Source organism: Malus sylvestris, chromosome 1, assembly GCF_916048215.2.
Source record: "Malus sylvestris chromosome 1, drMalSylv7.2, whole genome shotgun sequence".
Lineage (NCBI taxonomy): Eukaryota > Viridiplantae > Streptophyta > Magnoliopsida > Rosales > Rosaceae > Malus > Malus sylvestris.
The window spans coordinates 967,341-985,067 of record NC_062260.1 but is presented as its reverse complement, the minus strand read 5'-3'; the positions used below and the strand labels follow the sequence as shown (position 1 = coordinate 985,067).

The window sequence follows — 17,727 nt, the reverse complement described above, 5'->3', positions numbered from 1 at the left end:
TCCCCTTCATTCCAGCTCCTAGCCTCTAGAGTTCAGAGTGCTATAGTATGGTAAGAATTATGATTTATAACTTGTTTTAGTTAAATTTACTTATATATTTGAGATTAATTTTAGGGTTAGGTTTAGGGTAGGGTTTTGAATCAAAAGGGGATTTGAGTATTCCATTCTAAGAGATTGAGCTGGCTCGCTCTCTGTTTTCAGTGATTAAATGCGGCTGAGCAGATTTGGAGGATTGGTTAAAGGGCTTGGAGTTGTGCAACCTCTTCTTCCTCCTCCTCCTCCTCCTCTGCCGCCGGTGATGGAACGATTGTTCGTGGCACTGGTAGCAAATAATTGAACCTCTACTCTGCCATCAACCAAGCGCTCCACATCGCCTTGGAAACTGATCCTCAGTCAGCACTTTCTTTCTCCAATTTACCTGTTGTATCTGCTTGCTTGCTTCATAATTTGGACTGAATTCAATCTGCAGTGTTTTTAATCGTTTTCTGAATTGGGTTTGCTCTGGATTCATTTAACTATTCTTGTTACTTGAATCGTATGTGATTGTGATGTGATCTTATCTCTTAGATCAGATGGTAATTTTGCTTTCGGTCTATTGACTCCACTGTAAACAATTATATATCCATTGCACACACCTACACGAATTGAATCCGCCCCCTTGATTAAGGAGATATTCACATTACTTTGGGCTGCATGTTGATTTCAATCCCTGCATCATGATGTGAACTCTCTTGAACTTAAGATTGAATGTGTATTGCATGCTTGGTTGCTGACTACAATTAATAATGCTGCATTTGGGCTATTGAAGGACTTGTTTTTAATGTCAAAAGTCAAAGCTTTTACTTGTTTATTAAATCTGGTGTAGCTTTCATTTCAAACTATTTGTTTGTTCACCTTCAAATACTTGTGGGCATCTAGTCAGAAATTAGTTGTGACTCAAACACCAATACTTTTTTTATTGAATTGGATGAAATGAGATACAACTAGATAACCATAATAACTTTTTCAAACAATGAAATCAAACCAAAATTGTTTAAAACCAAACCGAATCGAACCAAATAATTTGGTTTCATTTCGGTTTTAATCTCAAAACCACACCGCACCACACCAAACCGCAAAAACTTGCGGTTTTAGTTTTACTCAAAACCACACCGCCCCACGTCTCTTTTGTTTCCGCAAACCCTCAAACCCCAACTCTGCCCCCTCTTTTCCTTTTTTTTTTTTACTTCCAAAAAGTCCCTCCCACCTCCTGCCACCGTCTCTTCCAAATCCTTGGTTGCCCTTCTGATCCGACCCGCCACAACCCATTTCTCTATCTCACTGAACCTACTCGCCACCACAACAACCATCACCTTCCTTCAACTCAACGGCAGATCAACGTGCACAGCTCAAACGATTTCGAATTGAGTTCTCCTTCCAAAGCCCTTGCCCTGCCTTTTGTTCAACCGCTGAGCAACCTTTTTTTCTAAATTCAGGCCTGAAACAAAGTGGTAGAGAATGGAATCGACACTGGCTGAAGCAGCGGCAAAAGATGGAGAAGGAGTAGGAGGAGGTATTGTGCCCAGAACGGATTCTTTGGGAGCAGAGAAAGGGATGACGAATAGGAAGGAGAAGAGGAAAGCGATGAAGAAGATGAAGAGAAAGCAGACGAGGAAGGAGATGGCGCTGAAAGAGCGAGAGGAACATGACGCCATTCTCAACAATCCTCTAGAGCTTGCGAAGATTACGATGATCGAGCAAGAGGAGGCCGAGCGGTCGGAAAGAGAAAGGAAGATTTTCGAGGAGCGAGAGAGGGCGTGGATGGAAGCCATGGAGGTTAAGAGGAAGAAACAAATCGAAGAAGAAGAAGAGGAAGAACAAAGAAGAATCAAGGCTCTTGAGGAAGAAGACGAATTGTCTCGGAATGAACAGGTTGTTTTTTGTTTATCAATCTTTATGCTTTGGACTGCAGCTTTTGAATTTTGACTACGTAAATTAGCAGCATAATTTTGTAGTTGATTGATTTATTTGTTCAATTTGTGTTTGAGAATGTGCTCGAAATATGATAAGCAGAAATACTTGGTTGAATTAGTGATGAAATGTAGCTCAGGAAGAATAGTTTGCTGAATATATTAATTATCGTCTTGCTAAATATATTAGTTATTTAGTTGTCATTTGCTTTCTGGATTCTAATTATGCTATTCGTACCAGTGCTTTAATTCTGTTACATGTATGATTTCCTTTGTTTATTTTTGGTAAAGTTGTTTAGTGAAGATAGCATCATTTGTACCCGTTTTGTGGAGTAGTGGTCCTTTTATATGGGTGCAAGATGCTTCTGTTGTCAGTTGATATGATAGCTTCATGCCTGTGGTAAGAGGCGTTGTCTTTGATTTGGAAACAAAAGTATAGTGTTTGTGAAATGAAAGTTGTTAATGTTTGGTTAGCCCTTCTGCTATATTTGACAGGTAAGGTATATGCATTGTCTGCTTGAAGTGGGATAGTTTAAAATGCTATTTACAGGGCATATCAACTCCTTCTTAGCATTATGGTTCAAATTTCTTTTGGTTTGGAAATAGTTTGGGAGGAAATATACTTATTGCCTTAAAATTGGATTTTCACTATTGATTGGGGTACATATGGCAGGTCGAAAATGCAAATGACGGTAATGAGGTTGATGAGTGGGACTATGAAGAAGGACCCGCTGAAATCATCTGGCAAGGAAATGAGATCATTCTCAAGAAGAAAAGGGTCAAGATTCCTAAGAAAAACACTGACCAAGAAAGTAGAAAGAAGGTCTGCAACATGAATCTGGAACTTTGTATAGATATTTTGTAGGATAGATTATCCTACAGATAAGTTTCATTTTTGGTTTTACTGATGAGTTTAATTGTAGAGGTTGTCATTTGTTTGACAGGATTCTGATAGGCCTACATCAAATCCTCTCCCTCCACAATCTGAAGCTTTTTCTGATTATAAAAGTTCATCAATGTCAGCACAGCAGCTGATCGAGAGTGTTGCTCAACAAGTACCTCATTTTGGAACTGAGCAGGTATTCCTCTGTCATCTCATTATTGCCCTTATTACCCATTTATGTGTTGATAACTCTTTAGTCTTTATATCTCTTCTGACAATACTTCTTATATTTCATGAGTTGATGCTGCTATTTTGATCAGCAGTGAAGATCACTGTCTATAATCCTTTAAGTTATGTAATTTATATATGACAGGATAAAGCTCATTGCCCTTTCCATTTGAAAACTGGAGCTTGTCGGTTTGGTCAGCGTTGTAGCAGAGTCCATTTCTGTCCTGATAAATCTTCCACACTGCTTATCAAGAACATGTACAATGGTCCAGGCCTTGCTTGGGAGCAGGATGAGGGGCTCGAGGTCTGTTAATGCTGTCATGCCTTCCTGTGATTCTTGTATCCTATTTCTGACTTTGGGGGGTCTTCATATCCTTCTCTAATCTGTGAAACCTTTGGTTTATTGTTCCTAATCCTACTATGTTAAGTAGGCATATCCGACATCAAATGAACTTTTTTTCCCGTCGTTTGTGGTTGTTTTCAAGCATCAATCATCATAGACTATTGTATCATTTTTTTGAGCTGTTGTTTGTTTGAGGTTTTGTGTTTGATTGCATACCATGTGTCCTAGTTCAGGAATGTGGCTTAGTTCATTTTTTATTCTGTTCATTTGTGAAATGGTACTCTTCTTCTTTGACTTGATTGATCAGAGATTCATTTGCGATATTCGCTTTGGTGGGGACTCAAGCTTTCGGCCTTGGTTCAGTTGGAATCAAAGATACCCCAATAGTGTATCCTTCCTTGCTGGCAATAGTAACTTGTTACCACATAACGTATCCCTTGTTTTCTTATTCTTATTACCATTTATGACATAAGTTTTCTTCCCTATTTATTTCTTATTTAGACCTTTATTAACCAAGTGTGTGTTGACGTGTATCTCTACACGTGTTCTCATGCTTTGGAAGTAACTTTTATTCTAATTGCAAACATAACGTTTTATCAACTAAAAGAAAGCTGAGTTACAAGAAAATATGTATTTTTAAGGGATGTTATAGTCGTCTTTCATCATGATTTTTCTTTTATTTTATGCCAGTGAGAGATATTATGCTTCAGTGTCCATATTGAGATTGTTTTTTTCTTCTGTGTTCAATTGTATAATAAGTTCATGAGTTTACTGTAGTAATCCTACAAGTTTTCTTCCTCAACAACTCATAGTTTGTTGGGCAATATATCTGTTGTGGGAGGTGTTAAAGCTGTCTGATATCACATCTTACATCCCACAGTTTGTGATGGTTGGCTACAACTTTTAGAATTATCTGAATGCAGTTAACTCTTCTTCCACTCTAAACATGTCAAAGGCAAATGAAATGAAAAGAAGAAAGAATCTTTTATGAAAATTGAGCTGCTTATCTTTTCCACAATCAGAATCTGAAGAACGTAAATAATTCAGTTGGAGTTTGTATCATTATGATCTTTATTATTAAGCATTATAATGAACTGACAATCATAGTTTTTTATGAGGTTGCCATACATCTCTGTTAATTTCCTTTTGTTTCTGGCTGCTGGTGTGCTTCTTGTTAACTAATTGTAAATTTTTGTTTTGATAAAATTCTTTCTTTTCACGGCAAAAAAATAGGTACAAATCATATAATAAGCTTTTCTTATTTGCAGAATGTTTGGTTAGAAATGGAAAACTTTTCTTATTTTGATGATATAGTTACCAATTTTCCGTTTACAGTTTTTCTCTAAGATTCTATTGTATCAGGTAGATCTTTGAGTGTCACCATGTTGTGTTATGTTTTCCTTCATTTATCTCTAGGCATGTACAATGTTATTTCTTGTTAGTTGGACATATGCTACAAGTTAGAACCTGACAACAAATTAAGGCAATTCCAGTTTGTCCCTGTAATTCTTTTAAAATAACTATTTAAGGTACCAGATGGATTTGGCTTCTATATATTTGATGGTGACATATGCTTTAGTGAGTGAATCTGAACTCATCTACGTTGATATTCAAGTCAATTACACCTTTTTATAATGCAAAGTTGCAAGATTGTTCTTTTTTTTTTTAAACAGTCATTCTTAGTGTCTTTAAACAGTTGCCATACCTTTCTGAACACACTGATGTTTCCGTGTTTTGGTGGAGGATGTATGGCTCACCTGTTTTGTATCTTGACAAAATTTAATATTGGGACAGGCCAGTTGCCTCTTTCTATTTTAGTATATGCTGATGATATAATTTTCCTGGTTTCATATTGCTTCCCTCTTTTCAGTATACTGATGAGGAGGTTGAGCGCTGCTATGAAGAATTTTATGAGGATGTGCATACGGAATTCTTGAAGCTTGGAGAAATTATAAATTTCAAGGTTTCTGACAGCTTCTTTGTGATTACCAAAATACTTCATCTGTTTTCAAAAGTAAAAGGGCAATGGACTGAAATTCTAGACTTTTTCTTGTTACTTTCCTATTCACGCCATACAAATTTTCGGTTGGTAATGTTACAGTGACAAATGGAGTATCTGTGTCAGGTTTGCAGAAATGGTGCATTCCACTTGCGGGGAAATGTGTACATACACTACAAATCACTGGATTCAGCTGTTGTTGCTTATCAATCTGTTAATGGCCGCTACTTTGCTGGGAAACAGGTATTGCACTTTCTTTGTATTTGAATAAGTGCTTATGGGGTGTGATGAGGAAAATTTTCGTTTTTGGTACTCTATTGTTTGTTTGCATGTTGGTAGTGCAAAAGCACCCCTGTCATATCTCTGCCTACCTTGAAGTTTAATTTAATTGATATCTATACGAGTTGTATAATTGCTTCTAATTGCAGCTGGCTATCAGTTTAACTAACTTCCCTGCTTGCTATTTGACTAAACATTTTTGGGACATCCCTTTCTTTCTTGAATCTCTTTATTATATTTCACTTCCGTAAATGCTTAATTCCCTGCATTCTTGGCATCACCATCTTGAGGGGTGGTTTGTTGACCTAGTTGTTGTTTTTGGCAGATAAGTTGTGAATTTATCAATGTGACCAGATGGAAGGTTGCCATATGTGGGGAATATATGAAGTCGAGGTACAAGGTATTGTCAGTTCCTTCATTTCCCGTTGTCTTTTTTAGTCGTACTCTGTCTTGGTGTTAAATTTTTTTGTTGTACTTTTCAGATTGAATAAGATTTTACAGAATTTTGTTTTGGAGTAATAAACTAAGTTTTGGCTTTAATATGTCAATTCTAACCTTGAAGTCTGAGGATTCTCTTGTTGATAATCATTGTTGTTTAATGTTGCAGACATGTTCCCGTGGTACAGCTTGCAATTTTATCCACTGTTTCCGCAATCCTGGTGGAGACTATGAATGGGCTGATAGTGACAGACCACCCCCAAAATTCTGGGCTAGAAAAATGGTTGCTTTATTTGGTTATTCTGATGCGGATGATAAACCAATGGTGGAAGAAAATTTTGGACAGTGGAGGAACTCTAGCAAGATGTCATTGGGAGATTCTGAGAGGTATGCTTTACTTTAAGCAGCAGCTGTTGAATGTGTTGTCTATAGTACTTGTGAGATCTGTGTTACTGTAGCTTTTGGAATATAAAACAATAGTTGGCCTGCGTTCTACCAGCACAACTTATCATGGTATTAGATTGGGTATTTTTCATTCAAGTCACGACAACTTCAACTTCCCAGTTTACTTTGAAGTCCATGCAAAATAGCTAGAAAGACAGACCATCATGCATGTGAGAGTTTGCATTCTAGTAATTTTGTCTTGTTGTCATGCCTGTATTTACATAGCAAAAAAATTCCATCGCACACACACACACACGCTTATATATATCCTATTCCAACCATATGCAATTATACATCTGGGGCAAGTAAATAATTTTGGTAGAAAGCAGCAGGTGATGGTAACGTGACACTACAACTGCCCACATTCAGGAATTATTTTGTTGTGCTAAATTTTTCCAGGTGCTTGACATGCGATATTTTAATTTGGGTGAAGTTTGTATAATCTATAATCTCCTGATTTAATTATTTTATGTATTATGAATTTCTATGAGGGCGTAGTTTTCTGTTAGGTGTTAGATTTAGTGCTCCTTATTTTTGTTGGTCTATGTCATTCAACTCTTCTATATTAGCTTGCATTTTTCTTCGGTTTTTGCTTATAGATAGGTTCTCATAGTTTCCAGATTCATGGCAGGTATGGCTTGCGAAGATCTAGATCTAGAGGGAGGGACAGTGATTCTGGAAGAAGATATGACAATGAAAATTATGTTCTAGAGGGAACATGCCGTCAGAAGCGTACAGGTGATGAGGATCTGTGTGAAGAGAACAAGAACTTAAGAAACTACAACCCTAGGAGGAGCAGAAAGTGGGATGCTGAATCTGATGGAGAATTGTTGGAGAGGGAAATAGATAGAGACAGACACCGTGGACATACTAGGCATAACTCAAGACAGCAAAACAGGGACCATAAGAACAAAACCTATGAAACTGAATCTGAAGGGGATTTGTCGCAACGGAACAGAAGAGCACAGCATGGTACCAGGAAAAGCTCAAGCCAACAGCGGAAAGTAGAATCCCCAGATGAATATAGGGATCGGGAGAACAAAAATCATGAAGTGAATTGGGACTGGTCAGATAGGGACAGAGACAAAGATGCTGCATACCAGGACAATGGGAGACATTCTGGGCAAAAGAGGAAAGTGAGATGTCGGGGTGATCATAAGGACATCAAGAACAGAGCTCGTGATACTGATGGAGAGCGGTCAGACAACAACATGAAAGGTGATGAGCATGACAGTAGGAGGAAAAGCATGGAACCCTCGTCACACTCCAGCAAAGCTTCTAAATTCTCAAATCACGGGGGAAGAAGCACCAGGTCCTGTAGTACTGACTTAAGTGATGATCTGTTAGAAAACGATGCAGAAAGGCCCCCTAGTCATGCTTGGAAACGATCAAAACGCTTGGATGAAGTGTCAGATATTTCACATGATGATAAAGTCCCAACACTAGATTTGAAACATGGGCGTGATCATTTGAGCATAGAGATGAGGGAAGCTGATTCTCTAGTTGAAAATTTGAAATCACGTGGAACCCATGAGTCCAGCAGTGTGGGTCCAGATGATATAAGATTCAACTCTGATGTACTCACGGACAAAGAGGATCGCTGGGAACCCGAAAATAGTTCCGTTGAGAATGAGATATACCATACTTCTAAAAGAAAGGCTGGAAGTTCAGAGAGTTGCGATTCTGGCAGGCCAGGTCCATCTAAGGGAAGAGATGAATCATGTGATTTTGATTCGGAAGTCTACTACTACAGTAAAATTGGCCGGGAAAAAGGCGAAAAATCTGACAGGGTAACTCATTCCGAACATGGAAAATCAAGGAGAAAGTCTAGAAACAAGGATCGCAAGCTTGACAGTGAGGACAGACCTCGGCAGGGTAGCAGCCAATCAAGCCACAGGAGACACTCGAGTGGCTTGGATGATGCCACAGATTCATCCGATGGTGACAAAGAATCTGTAAGGAAACACAAGAGGCACCATGCAGGTCATAGATCTCGTGATCACAAACGACCTAGGTTAGCCCCTTGAGATTCGTCTCTAAGAGTTGTTAGAAGTCTGTCCACAAGGAAGAATGTAACTTATTACAAATTAAACCTGTTTATAGATATGTAGGCTGTGAAACTGTGTTCTCTCTCTTTTTTTTTTTTTTTTCCCAAAGGGGAACAACTGGTGGCAAGTCACGGTTATTCATCCCTTCCTCTTCTCCCTGACCACAAGTCTGGCTTCCACACCAGTAGAGGGTTTCAAACCTGAGACCTTCAATTTTTTGTTTTATGAAGTCTCGTAATTTGCTATTTACCACACCGTGTTCTCAGTTATCAGTTAGTTGTGAAACCCTGTTCTTATTATATTGGTTCCATGTTATCAGTTAGTTGTGAAACCCTGTTCTTATTGTATTGGTTCCATGTTTTCAAATGAAATTGTGAATGCGTTTTTTTTAAATGGGTTTTTTTTTAAATGAAATTGTGAATTGGTGCATTTTCGAATTCGATGTATATTATGATAGGTGTCTGCTCATACATCGGCTGGGAAAACGGTGGTGGCGTCGTATGCAATTGCAATCTCTCTAAGAAACAAGCAGAGAGTGATATACACTTCACCAATCAAAGCACTGAGCAACCAAAAGTATAGAGAGTTCGAAGAGGAGTTTTCCGACGTTGGTTTGATGACTGGCGATGTAACTATCGACCCCAATGCTTCCTGCTTGGTATGCAATGCACGCCTTTTTTTGGTTGGCTTTTTTGGGTGTTTTTTCATTGTTGGGCTTTTGTCATGATACTTTCAAATTTCATTTAGGTTATGACCACAGAAATCTGGCGTAGCATGCAGTACAAAGGGTCAGAGATAACGCGTGAGGTGGCTTGGATTATCTTTGATGAGGTGCATTGTATGCGTGATAGGGAGAGAGGTGTGGTGTGGGAAGAAAGCATTGTTATGGCTCCAAAGAATTCTCGGTTTGTGTTCCTCTCATCAACCGTGCCAAATGCTAAGGAATTTGCTGATTGGCTTGCAAAGATTCACCGTCAGCCGTGTCACATTGTCTACACTGATTATAGGCCAACTCCTCTGCAGCATTATATTGTCCCTTCTGGAGGGAATGGTCTGTACTTGGTAGTCGATGAAAAAGGAAAATTTCGCGAGGACAGCTTTCAAAAGGCTCTAAATGCTCTTGCTCCCCCTACCGATAGTGCTAAGAAGAAGGACAATGGCAAGTGGCAGAAGGGTTTGATCATGGGCAAGGCTGCTGAGGAAAGTGATATCTTCAAGATGGTCAAAATGATAATTCAGCGTCAGTATGATCCTGTGATACTTTTTAGCTTTAGCAAAAGGGAGTGTGAATCTCTTGCAAGTTGTAAACTATACATCTTTCAAATGAAGTCGGGTGCCACCAAGCCCCCATCCAATAAACTTCCCTTACTACTGTTGGCATAGTCTTATGCAGAGTGAACCTTTTGAACTTTGCCTACATGGTTCAGATATCGCGTGCTATGTTTTGATTATCTGTTCAATACCTTTGTCAACTTGTTGGATGAAAGATCAAGTGTATATGCATGTGTTGATTATTCATTCAGAAACTATACTACTTGGTTGGGAATCCTTTTGGACTATGTTCCAATTAAATATGGCTGTGTCTGAGTGCTGATTTGAACGTTTAAATCGAATTATTTTTGTTGTAATTCTTTAGTTTCTTTATCTTTGTGTGAGCACCAGTTTTTTGGTTCCAATTTTGTATTTTCTTTTTGGTGTCACAGATGGCAAAAATGGATCTAAATGGGGACAATGAGAAAGCAAATGTAGAAACCATCTTCTGGAGTGCTATGGATATGCTTTCTGATGACGACAAGAAGTTACCTCAGGCAAGCTTTCTTTTCTTCCTTTCTGAGCTGGCATTTCTGTTTAAGCATCCCTTTGTGATTGGGTTACATGAAGTAGTGTTATACTCTCTTTCAAGTATTATGTGCCAGAGAGGGGGAAGCTAACCAAATGTGGGATTCCATGGCTAGTTGTATCCGAAAAGTAGCAAAAGAGGTATTAGGAGAGTCCAAGGGTTTTGCCCCACACCAAAAGGAATCTTGGTGGTGGAATGAGGAGGTACAAACAAAGGTGAAGGCTAAGAAGGAATGTTGTAAAGCCTTATACAAGGATAGGACCGATGAAAATGGTGAAAGGTATAGAAAAGCGAAGCAAGAGGCGAAGAAAGCTGTGAGAGAAGCTAAGTTAGCGGCTTATGACGATATGTATAAACGACTAGATACCAAAGAAGGAGAGTTGGATATCTATAAACTAGCTAGAGCAAGGGAAAAGAAGACAAGGGACCTAAACCAAGTGAGGTGCATCAAGGATGAAGATGGAAAGGTTCTTGCTACAGAGAACGCGGTTAAAGACAGATGGAAAGGTTATTTTCATAATCTTTTCAATGAAGGACATGAAAGGAGTGCTTCTTTAGGGGAGTTGAGTAACTCAGAAGAGTGTAGAAACTACTCTTTTTATCGTAGAATCCGGAAGGAAGAAGTGGTTGTAGCTTTGAAGAAGATGAAGCATAGAAAAGCAGTAGGCCCAGACGATATACCAATCGAAGTGTGGAAAGTTTTGGGAGAGACAGGTATAACATGGCTCACTGACCTTTTCAATAGGATTTTGAAAACGAAGAAGATGCCAAATGAGTGGCGAACGAGCACTTTGGTGCCTATCTACAAGAATAAGGGCGATGTACAAAATTGCATGAACTATAGGGGTATTAAGCTAATGAGTCATACAATGAAGCTCTGGGAGAGAGTCATTGAGCATAGATTGAGGCAAGAGACACGGGTTTCGGACAACCAATTCGGGTTCATGCCAGGGCGCTCAACCATGGAGGCAATCTATCTCTTACGAAGATTGATGGAAAGATATAGAGATGGGAAAAAGGATTTACACATGGTCTTTATAGATTTGGAAAAAGCGTATGATAGGGTCCCAAGAGACATTCTTTGGAGGATTTTAGAGAAGAAAGGAGTACGAGTAGCATATATCCAAGCTATACAGGATATGTATGAAGGAGCAAAGACTGCCGTAAGAACTCATGAAGGACAAACCGAAAGCTTTCCCATAACTGTAGGATTACATCAAGGCTCATCCTTAAGTCCTTACCTTTTTGCGTTGGTAATGGATGAGTTAACAGGACATATTCAAGATGATATTCCTTGGTGTATGCTTTTCGCAGACGATATAGTGTTGATAGATGAAACTCAAGAAGGGGTAAATGCAAAGCTTAACCTTTGGAGAGAAGTGTTGGAATCTAAAGGTCTTCGCCTAAGCCGATCAAAGACAGAATATATGGAGTGCAAGTTCAGTGCAAATGGAGGCCAAAACGAGTTAGGGGTGAGGATCGGAGATCAAGAAATACCAAAGAGCGACCGTTTTCGTTACCTAGGATCTATCTTGCAAAAGAACGGAGAATTAGATGGAGATCTCAACCATAGAATACAAGCTGGATGGATGAAGTGGAAGAGTGCATCTGGCGTGTTGTGTGACCGTCGTATGCCACTGAAGCTCAAGGGAAAATTTTATAGGACGGCAATAAGGCCGGCGATGCTGTATGGCACAGAATGTTGGGCGGTGAAGCATCAACACGTACACAAAATGGGTGTAGCGGAGATGAGGATGCTTCGTTGGATGTGTGGGCACACGAGAAAGGATAAGATTAGGAATGAGGATATCCGGGGTAAAGTAGGAGTAGCCGAAATTGAAGGAAAGATGAGAGAAAATCGGTTACGGTGGTTTGGACATGTGCAAAGAAGGCCTACTGACGCTCCGATTAGAAGATGCGACTATGGGACAGAGGTTCAGGGCCGAAGGGGTAGAGGAAGACCCAGGAAAACTTTGAGAGAGACCCTAAGAAAAGACTTAGAGTACTTGGATCTAACGGAGGACATGACACAGGACAGAACACAATGGCGTTCTAAGATTCATATAGCCGATCCCACTCAGTGACTTGGATTTTCCAAGTCGCCAACTGAGAAGTTTTTCCTCGCTCGGGAAATTAAGGGAACACTACCTCAACCTACATGCTCCACTCACAAAGCTCCAACATACAAGCTTCAACAAAAGAAAATTCAAAGAACTTAGCGAAGAAGGCTTTGGTGATTTAACACAATACGTTGAAATGAAGGAAAGCTTATTTATTGATATCCCCGATAAATTACAAATATGTACATATACTTGAGTCAAAATAAACAAACAAGAGGGAGCCTTCACAAAGGTTGCTTAGGAGAAGTCTCGGCAGTCGGTAGAGCCCCAGAAAGAGAAGGCACCGGAGGGGGATCATTCGGAGCCTCAGTACTGGACAGAACCCTAGAAGGAGGAGGCATCAGAGGTTGATCATTTGGAGCTTCATTACGCGGTACAGCCCCAGAAGACGAAGGCAATAAATGCCTTTGGAACAAACCCACAAATCTCTGATGATCAAGTAAAACCTGACCATCAGATTCCTTCATCTGGTCAAGCTTCCTCTTCATGTTTGTAGCATAGTCATGTGCGAGCCGGTGCAACTGTTTATTCTCATGCTTGAGCCCTCTAATCTCCTGTTTGAGACTCATCACTTCAGCCGCCAATGATTCAACTTGGCGGGTTCGAGCAAATAGGCGTTGGGCCATATTAGACACAGAACCTGCACACTGAACACTAAGAGCCAGAGAATCCTTAACAGCCAACTCATCAGACCGTTTGGAAAGTAGTCTGTTATCTTTGGGAGTGAGAAGGTTCCTGGCCACTACCGCAGCGGTCATATCATTCTTCATCACGGAATCCCCAACGGTAAGAGGACCAGTAGGGGAGACGAATGATGGGCGCCATATGTTGTCTGGAGAAGGCGGGGCTGCCTCTTCAACAAGGTTCAAGTCAAAACGACGGTCGGAGGGGCCAGACATTTTCAAAGGTGTAGAAGAGAGAAGAGGTCGGACAAATCAAGATCTTAGAAGTGCAAGAATGGAGCTTCTACTGGTGGATATTCAAGTGTGCTTTGGAACTTAATGTCAGCCTCTATAAAAATCTGCACTCGACGAAGCTTCAGAAATCGAAGAGGCGTTTGCTTTCTCAAAAGCTGGGCTGCTCAGAGACCACGAGGGTCGATCTCAGAAATCGAAGAGGCGTTTGCTTTCTCAAAAGTTGGGCTGCTCAAAGACCACAAAGGCCGATCTCAGAAATCGAAGAGGTTTGCTTTCTCAAAAGCTGGGCTGCTCAGAGACCACGAGGGCCGATCTCAGAAATCGAAGAGGCACCTACTTTTCCAGCCTTGTCAGCACCTGTCACACGCACACTCAGCTTTGTGGAAATTATGGGCATTCTGTCGAAGATTTCTGGCGAAGTAGAAAGCACATGAATCGTACTGTTCAATCACCCACTTCCCACACGCAACAGTAGCTCATGGGTACCACATATAACTTTGCCAAAGTTCTCTGACAAAGTTGAGACTACTTTTCCAGCCTTGTCAGCACCTGTCACACGCACACTCAGCTTTGCGGAAATCATGGGCATTCTGTCGAAGATTTCTGGCGAAGTAGAAAGCACATGAATCGTACTGTTCAATCACCCACTTCCCACACGCAACAGTAGCTCATGGGTACCACATATAACTTTGCCAAAGTTCTCTGACAAAGTCGAGACACGTGAAGCTTGCAACTCTCACTACATCGCTCTGACCAAGAAGGGTAAAAGAATAGCAAAGAAACAACACTAACAAAGTTTAGACACATAAATTTTGAAGGCCTAGCTACCATATTATTACCCACAAGGGTAAAGGAACAGTACCACTGCTGGATAATCGGAAAGTCCCGGTGTGTCAACCTCTGTGCTTCATGGCAAGGTAGACTAGCAAACATGCCCAACCTTTACTCACATTCGAGAAAACACTCCCAACAAGATTGCTTGCCCCAAAATCGAAGAGGCACGTCCTCCGAATCTCGAGAGCCAGACTCCCAACATGATTACTTTCTCAAAAATCGAAGAGAGGGTAAAGGAACAGTACCATTGCTGGATAATTTGAAAGTCCCTGTGTGTCAACCTCTGTGCTTCGTGTCAAGGTAGACTAGCAAACATGCCCAACCTTTACTCACATTCGAGAAAACACCCCCAACAAGATTGCTTGCTCCAAAATCGAAGAGGCACCGCCCTCCGAATCTCGAGAGCCAGACTCCTAACATGATTACTTTCTCAAAAATCGAAGAGAGGGTAAAGGAACAGTACCACTGCTGGATAATTGGAAAGTCCCTGTGTGTCAACCTTTGTGCTTCGTGGCAAGGTAGACTAGCAAACATGCCCAACCTTTACTCATATTCGAGAAAACACTCCCAACAAGATTGCTTGCTCCAAAATCGAAGAGGCACCGCCCTTCGAATCTCGAGAGCCAGACTCCCAACATGATTACTTTCTCAAAAATCGAAGACATCGCTCTCCGAATCTCGAGAGCCAGACCCCAGCATGATTGCTTTCTCAAAAATCGAAGAGGCATCGTTCTCCGAATCTCGAGAGCCAGATTCCCGACAGGATTGCTTGTTCGAAAACCGAAGAGGCACCACTTTCCCAACTTCAAGAGCCGGATCTCCTTGGATAAAGCTTGTCTGTAATCTTCACACGCAACATCAGCTTTCCAGATACCACAGACCACTTTTTCAAAGTGCTCTGACAGAGTTAAAACTTGTGAAGCTGGCAGCTCCCACTACCGTGCTATGACCAAGCAGGGTAAAGGAATAGCATTATTACTTGATGTTAGGGAGACTCCTATATATGTCGACCTCCATCCCCAACGGACAGGCAGACCTGCAAAAATGCTCAACCCTTCCTCTTATCTGAGAGAGCACTCCCAACGAAGCCTTTCGAAATATTCAGCTTTCTTTCCCCCCGATAATACCTCTGTAAACAAGCTATACTAGAGCAAGAATATCTCATATCATCAGGGTTAAAAGCAAGAGTATCCCATATCATGCTTTTTCCCTGTCTTTTCCTTTGGCCTTGTTCTTACCTGCAAGACAAGGAGAAAGAGAGCAATCAGTCAGCACTTGGAATCAAGCTCCCAGCCAGGAACTGACTGCCTGGAACCCCTTACCCTGGCATTGCTCTCGAGTACTCATCTTCAACATCTTATGTTTCCAGGGAAGATACCGCATCTGCCTGAGGAACAGATAGGGCAAGTAAGAAGGATACAAGGAAGCATGTGGAGACAAGCGTAACAGCACACGTGCCGATACATCCACTACTCTGTCAAAAGCAAAAGTATCCCATATCAGCAGGGTCGAACGTACTCTAGATTTGATGGACTTGTTTTGACCCTCAAATTCTTCAGTCGGCCTTATACTTTGGAGGAAACCAGAAAACCCTCCAGCCCAGTTCAAGAATAAGTCTGTGGAAAGTTACTTCTTCAAAAGCAAAAGTATCCCATATCATCTCTTCTCATTTTTCTTCTCTTTATCCTTCATGCTGCCTGCAAGATAGGGAGAATGTGAACAATCAGCCGGAGCTCTGATTGCTTACCTTGTCTGTTACCTCTTTCAGCAGATCCCCTAGCTCGGCGACTTGGGGGACTCCTACTACATGGTTTGTATCGCGCTTGACCAAGCCTGAAACTACAAGTAAGCTTCAAGTGACATTGATACATTACCTTGTGCATCTCCACCAGTTACAGATACCACCCCTGGATGGAGGAAGAGTACTTCCAGAGAAGATTCCACATCTACCTATGAGACAGATAAGGAAAGTCAAGACGATACCACACTCCGGTACTTAGAAGTTTCGTGGTTACGAGATCATTCTCCCACAATATTTCCTAATGTCATTTATACTAAATCATTCACTTGTACTCCCTAAAGGAGAGCTTGAACCTATGTACTTGTGTAAACCCTTCACAATTAATGAGAACTCCTCTATTCCGTGGACGTAGCCAATCTGGGTGAACCACGTACATCTTGTGTTTGTTTTCCTATCTCTATCCATTTATATACTTATCCATACTAATGACCGGAGCAATCTAGCGAAGATCACAAAAAGTGACCGTTTTCGCTACCTATGATCTATCTTGCAAGAGAACGGAGAATTAGATGGAGATCTCAACCATAGAATACAAGCTGGATGGATGAAGTGTAAGAGTGTATCCGGCGTGTTGTGTGATCGTCGTAGGCCACAGAAGCTCAAGGGAAAATTTTATAGGACGGCAATAAGGCCAACGATGTTGTATGGCACAGAATGTTGGGCGGTGAAGCATCAACACGTACACAAAATGGGTGTAGCGGAGATGAGGATGCTTCGTGGGATGTATGGGCACACGAGAAAGGATAAGATTGGGAATGAGGATATCCAAGGTAAAGTAGGAGTAGCCAAAATTGAAGGAAATATGAGAGAAAATCGGTTCCGGTGATTTGGACATGTGCAAAGAAGGCCTACTGACGCTCCGGTCCGAAAATGTGACTACGAGACAGAAGTTCAGGGCCGAAGGGGTAGAGGAAGACCTAGGAAAACTTTGGAAGAGACCCTAAGAAAAGACTTGATTACTTGGATCTAACGGAGGACATGACACAAAACCGAGCGCAATGGCGTTCTAGGATTCATATAGCCGACCCCACTTAGTGGGAAAAGGCTTTGTTGTTGTTGTTGTATTCGGTCTCGAGTTAAACTTTGTGTGTGTGTGTGTCTTTCACTTCCTCCATGTATTTGTGTTATCTCATGACTTTGCAGTTGAGCAAGCAAGGTGGAGGTTTGATGGTTTAGTTAAAGCATATTGGAACTAGTACACATTTAATGGTTGGGTTCTTAAAATTAACGTCTAATAGGATAGCAAAAAGTTGCAGTAAAGTTACTTAATGTTGCTGAATAGATATTCAGATAAATTGGTGTTTAATTTTATTTGAAATTGGTGTTTAATTTTATTAGAGGTCGCACTTGGTGCGATGGCAAGTGCCTTCGCCCATGAGCGATAGGTCTCGGGTTCGAGACTTGGGAGCAGTCTCTCCATAAATGGGGGTAAGGCTAGCCGACATTCACCTCTCCCAGACCCTGCGTAAAGCGGGAGCCTTGTGCACTGGGTACGACCTTTAATGTCTTCTATTATATATATTTTTTTATATATCTGCCCAATACTTCTAAGAATTATGCTTTCTTTCATAGTAATATTCATTCCATGGTATACTGCTTAAACA

The 17,727-nt window shown here is 40.9% G+C and overlaps 2 protein-coding genes across 2 annotated transcripts in view; one reads left to right on the top strand and one right to left on the bottom strand.

Moving 5' to 3' along the window:
* LOC126621098 (uncharacterized) overlaps positions 1–17,727 on the bottom strand; it is a 62,459-nt gene that overhangs the window by 32,699 nt on the left and 12,033 nt on the right. The gene's annotated exons all lie outside the window — the stretch shown is intronic.
* On the top strand, positions 1,177–10,145 carry LOC126621080 (zinc finger CCCH domain-containing protein 5-like). The gene is made up of 11 exons (XM_050289459.1): positions 1,177–1,911; positions 2,623–2,772; positions 2,894–3,028; positions 3,206–3,364; positions 5,274–5,366; positions 5,529–5,645; positions 6,007–6,081; positions 6,289–6,506; positions 7,195–8,577; positions 9,069–9,269; positions 9,359–10,145. Exons 1-10 carry the CDS (start codon positions 1,498–1,500, stop codon positions 9,130–9,132), a joined length of 2,808 nt encoding a protein of 935 aa, XP_050145416.1. The 5' UTR covers positions 1,177–1,497; the 3' UTR covers positions 9,133–9,269; positions 9,359–10,145.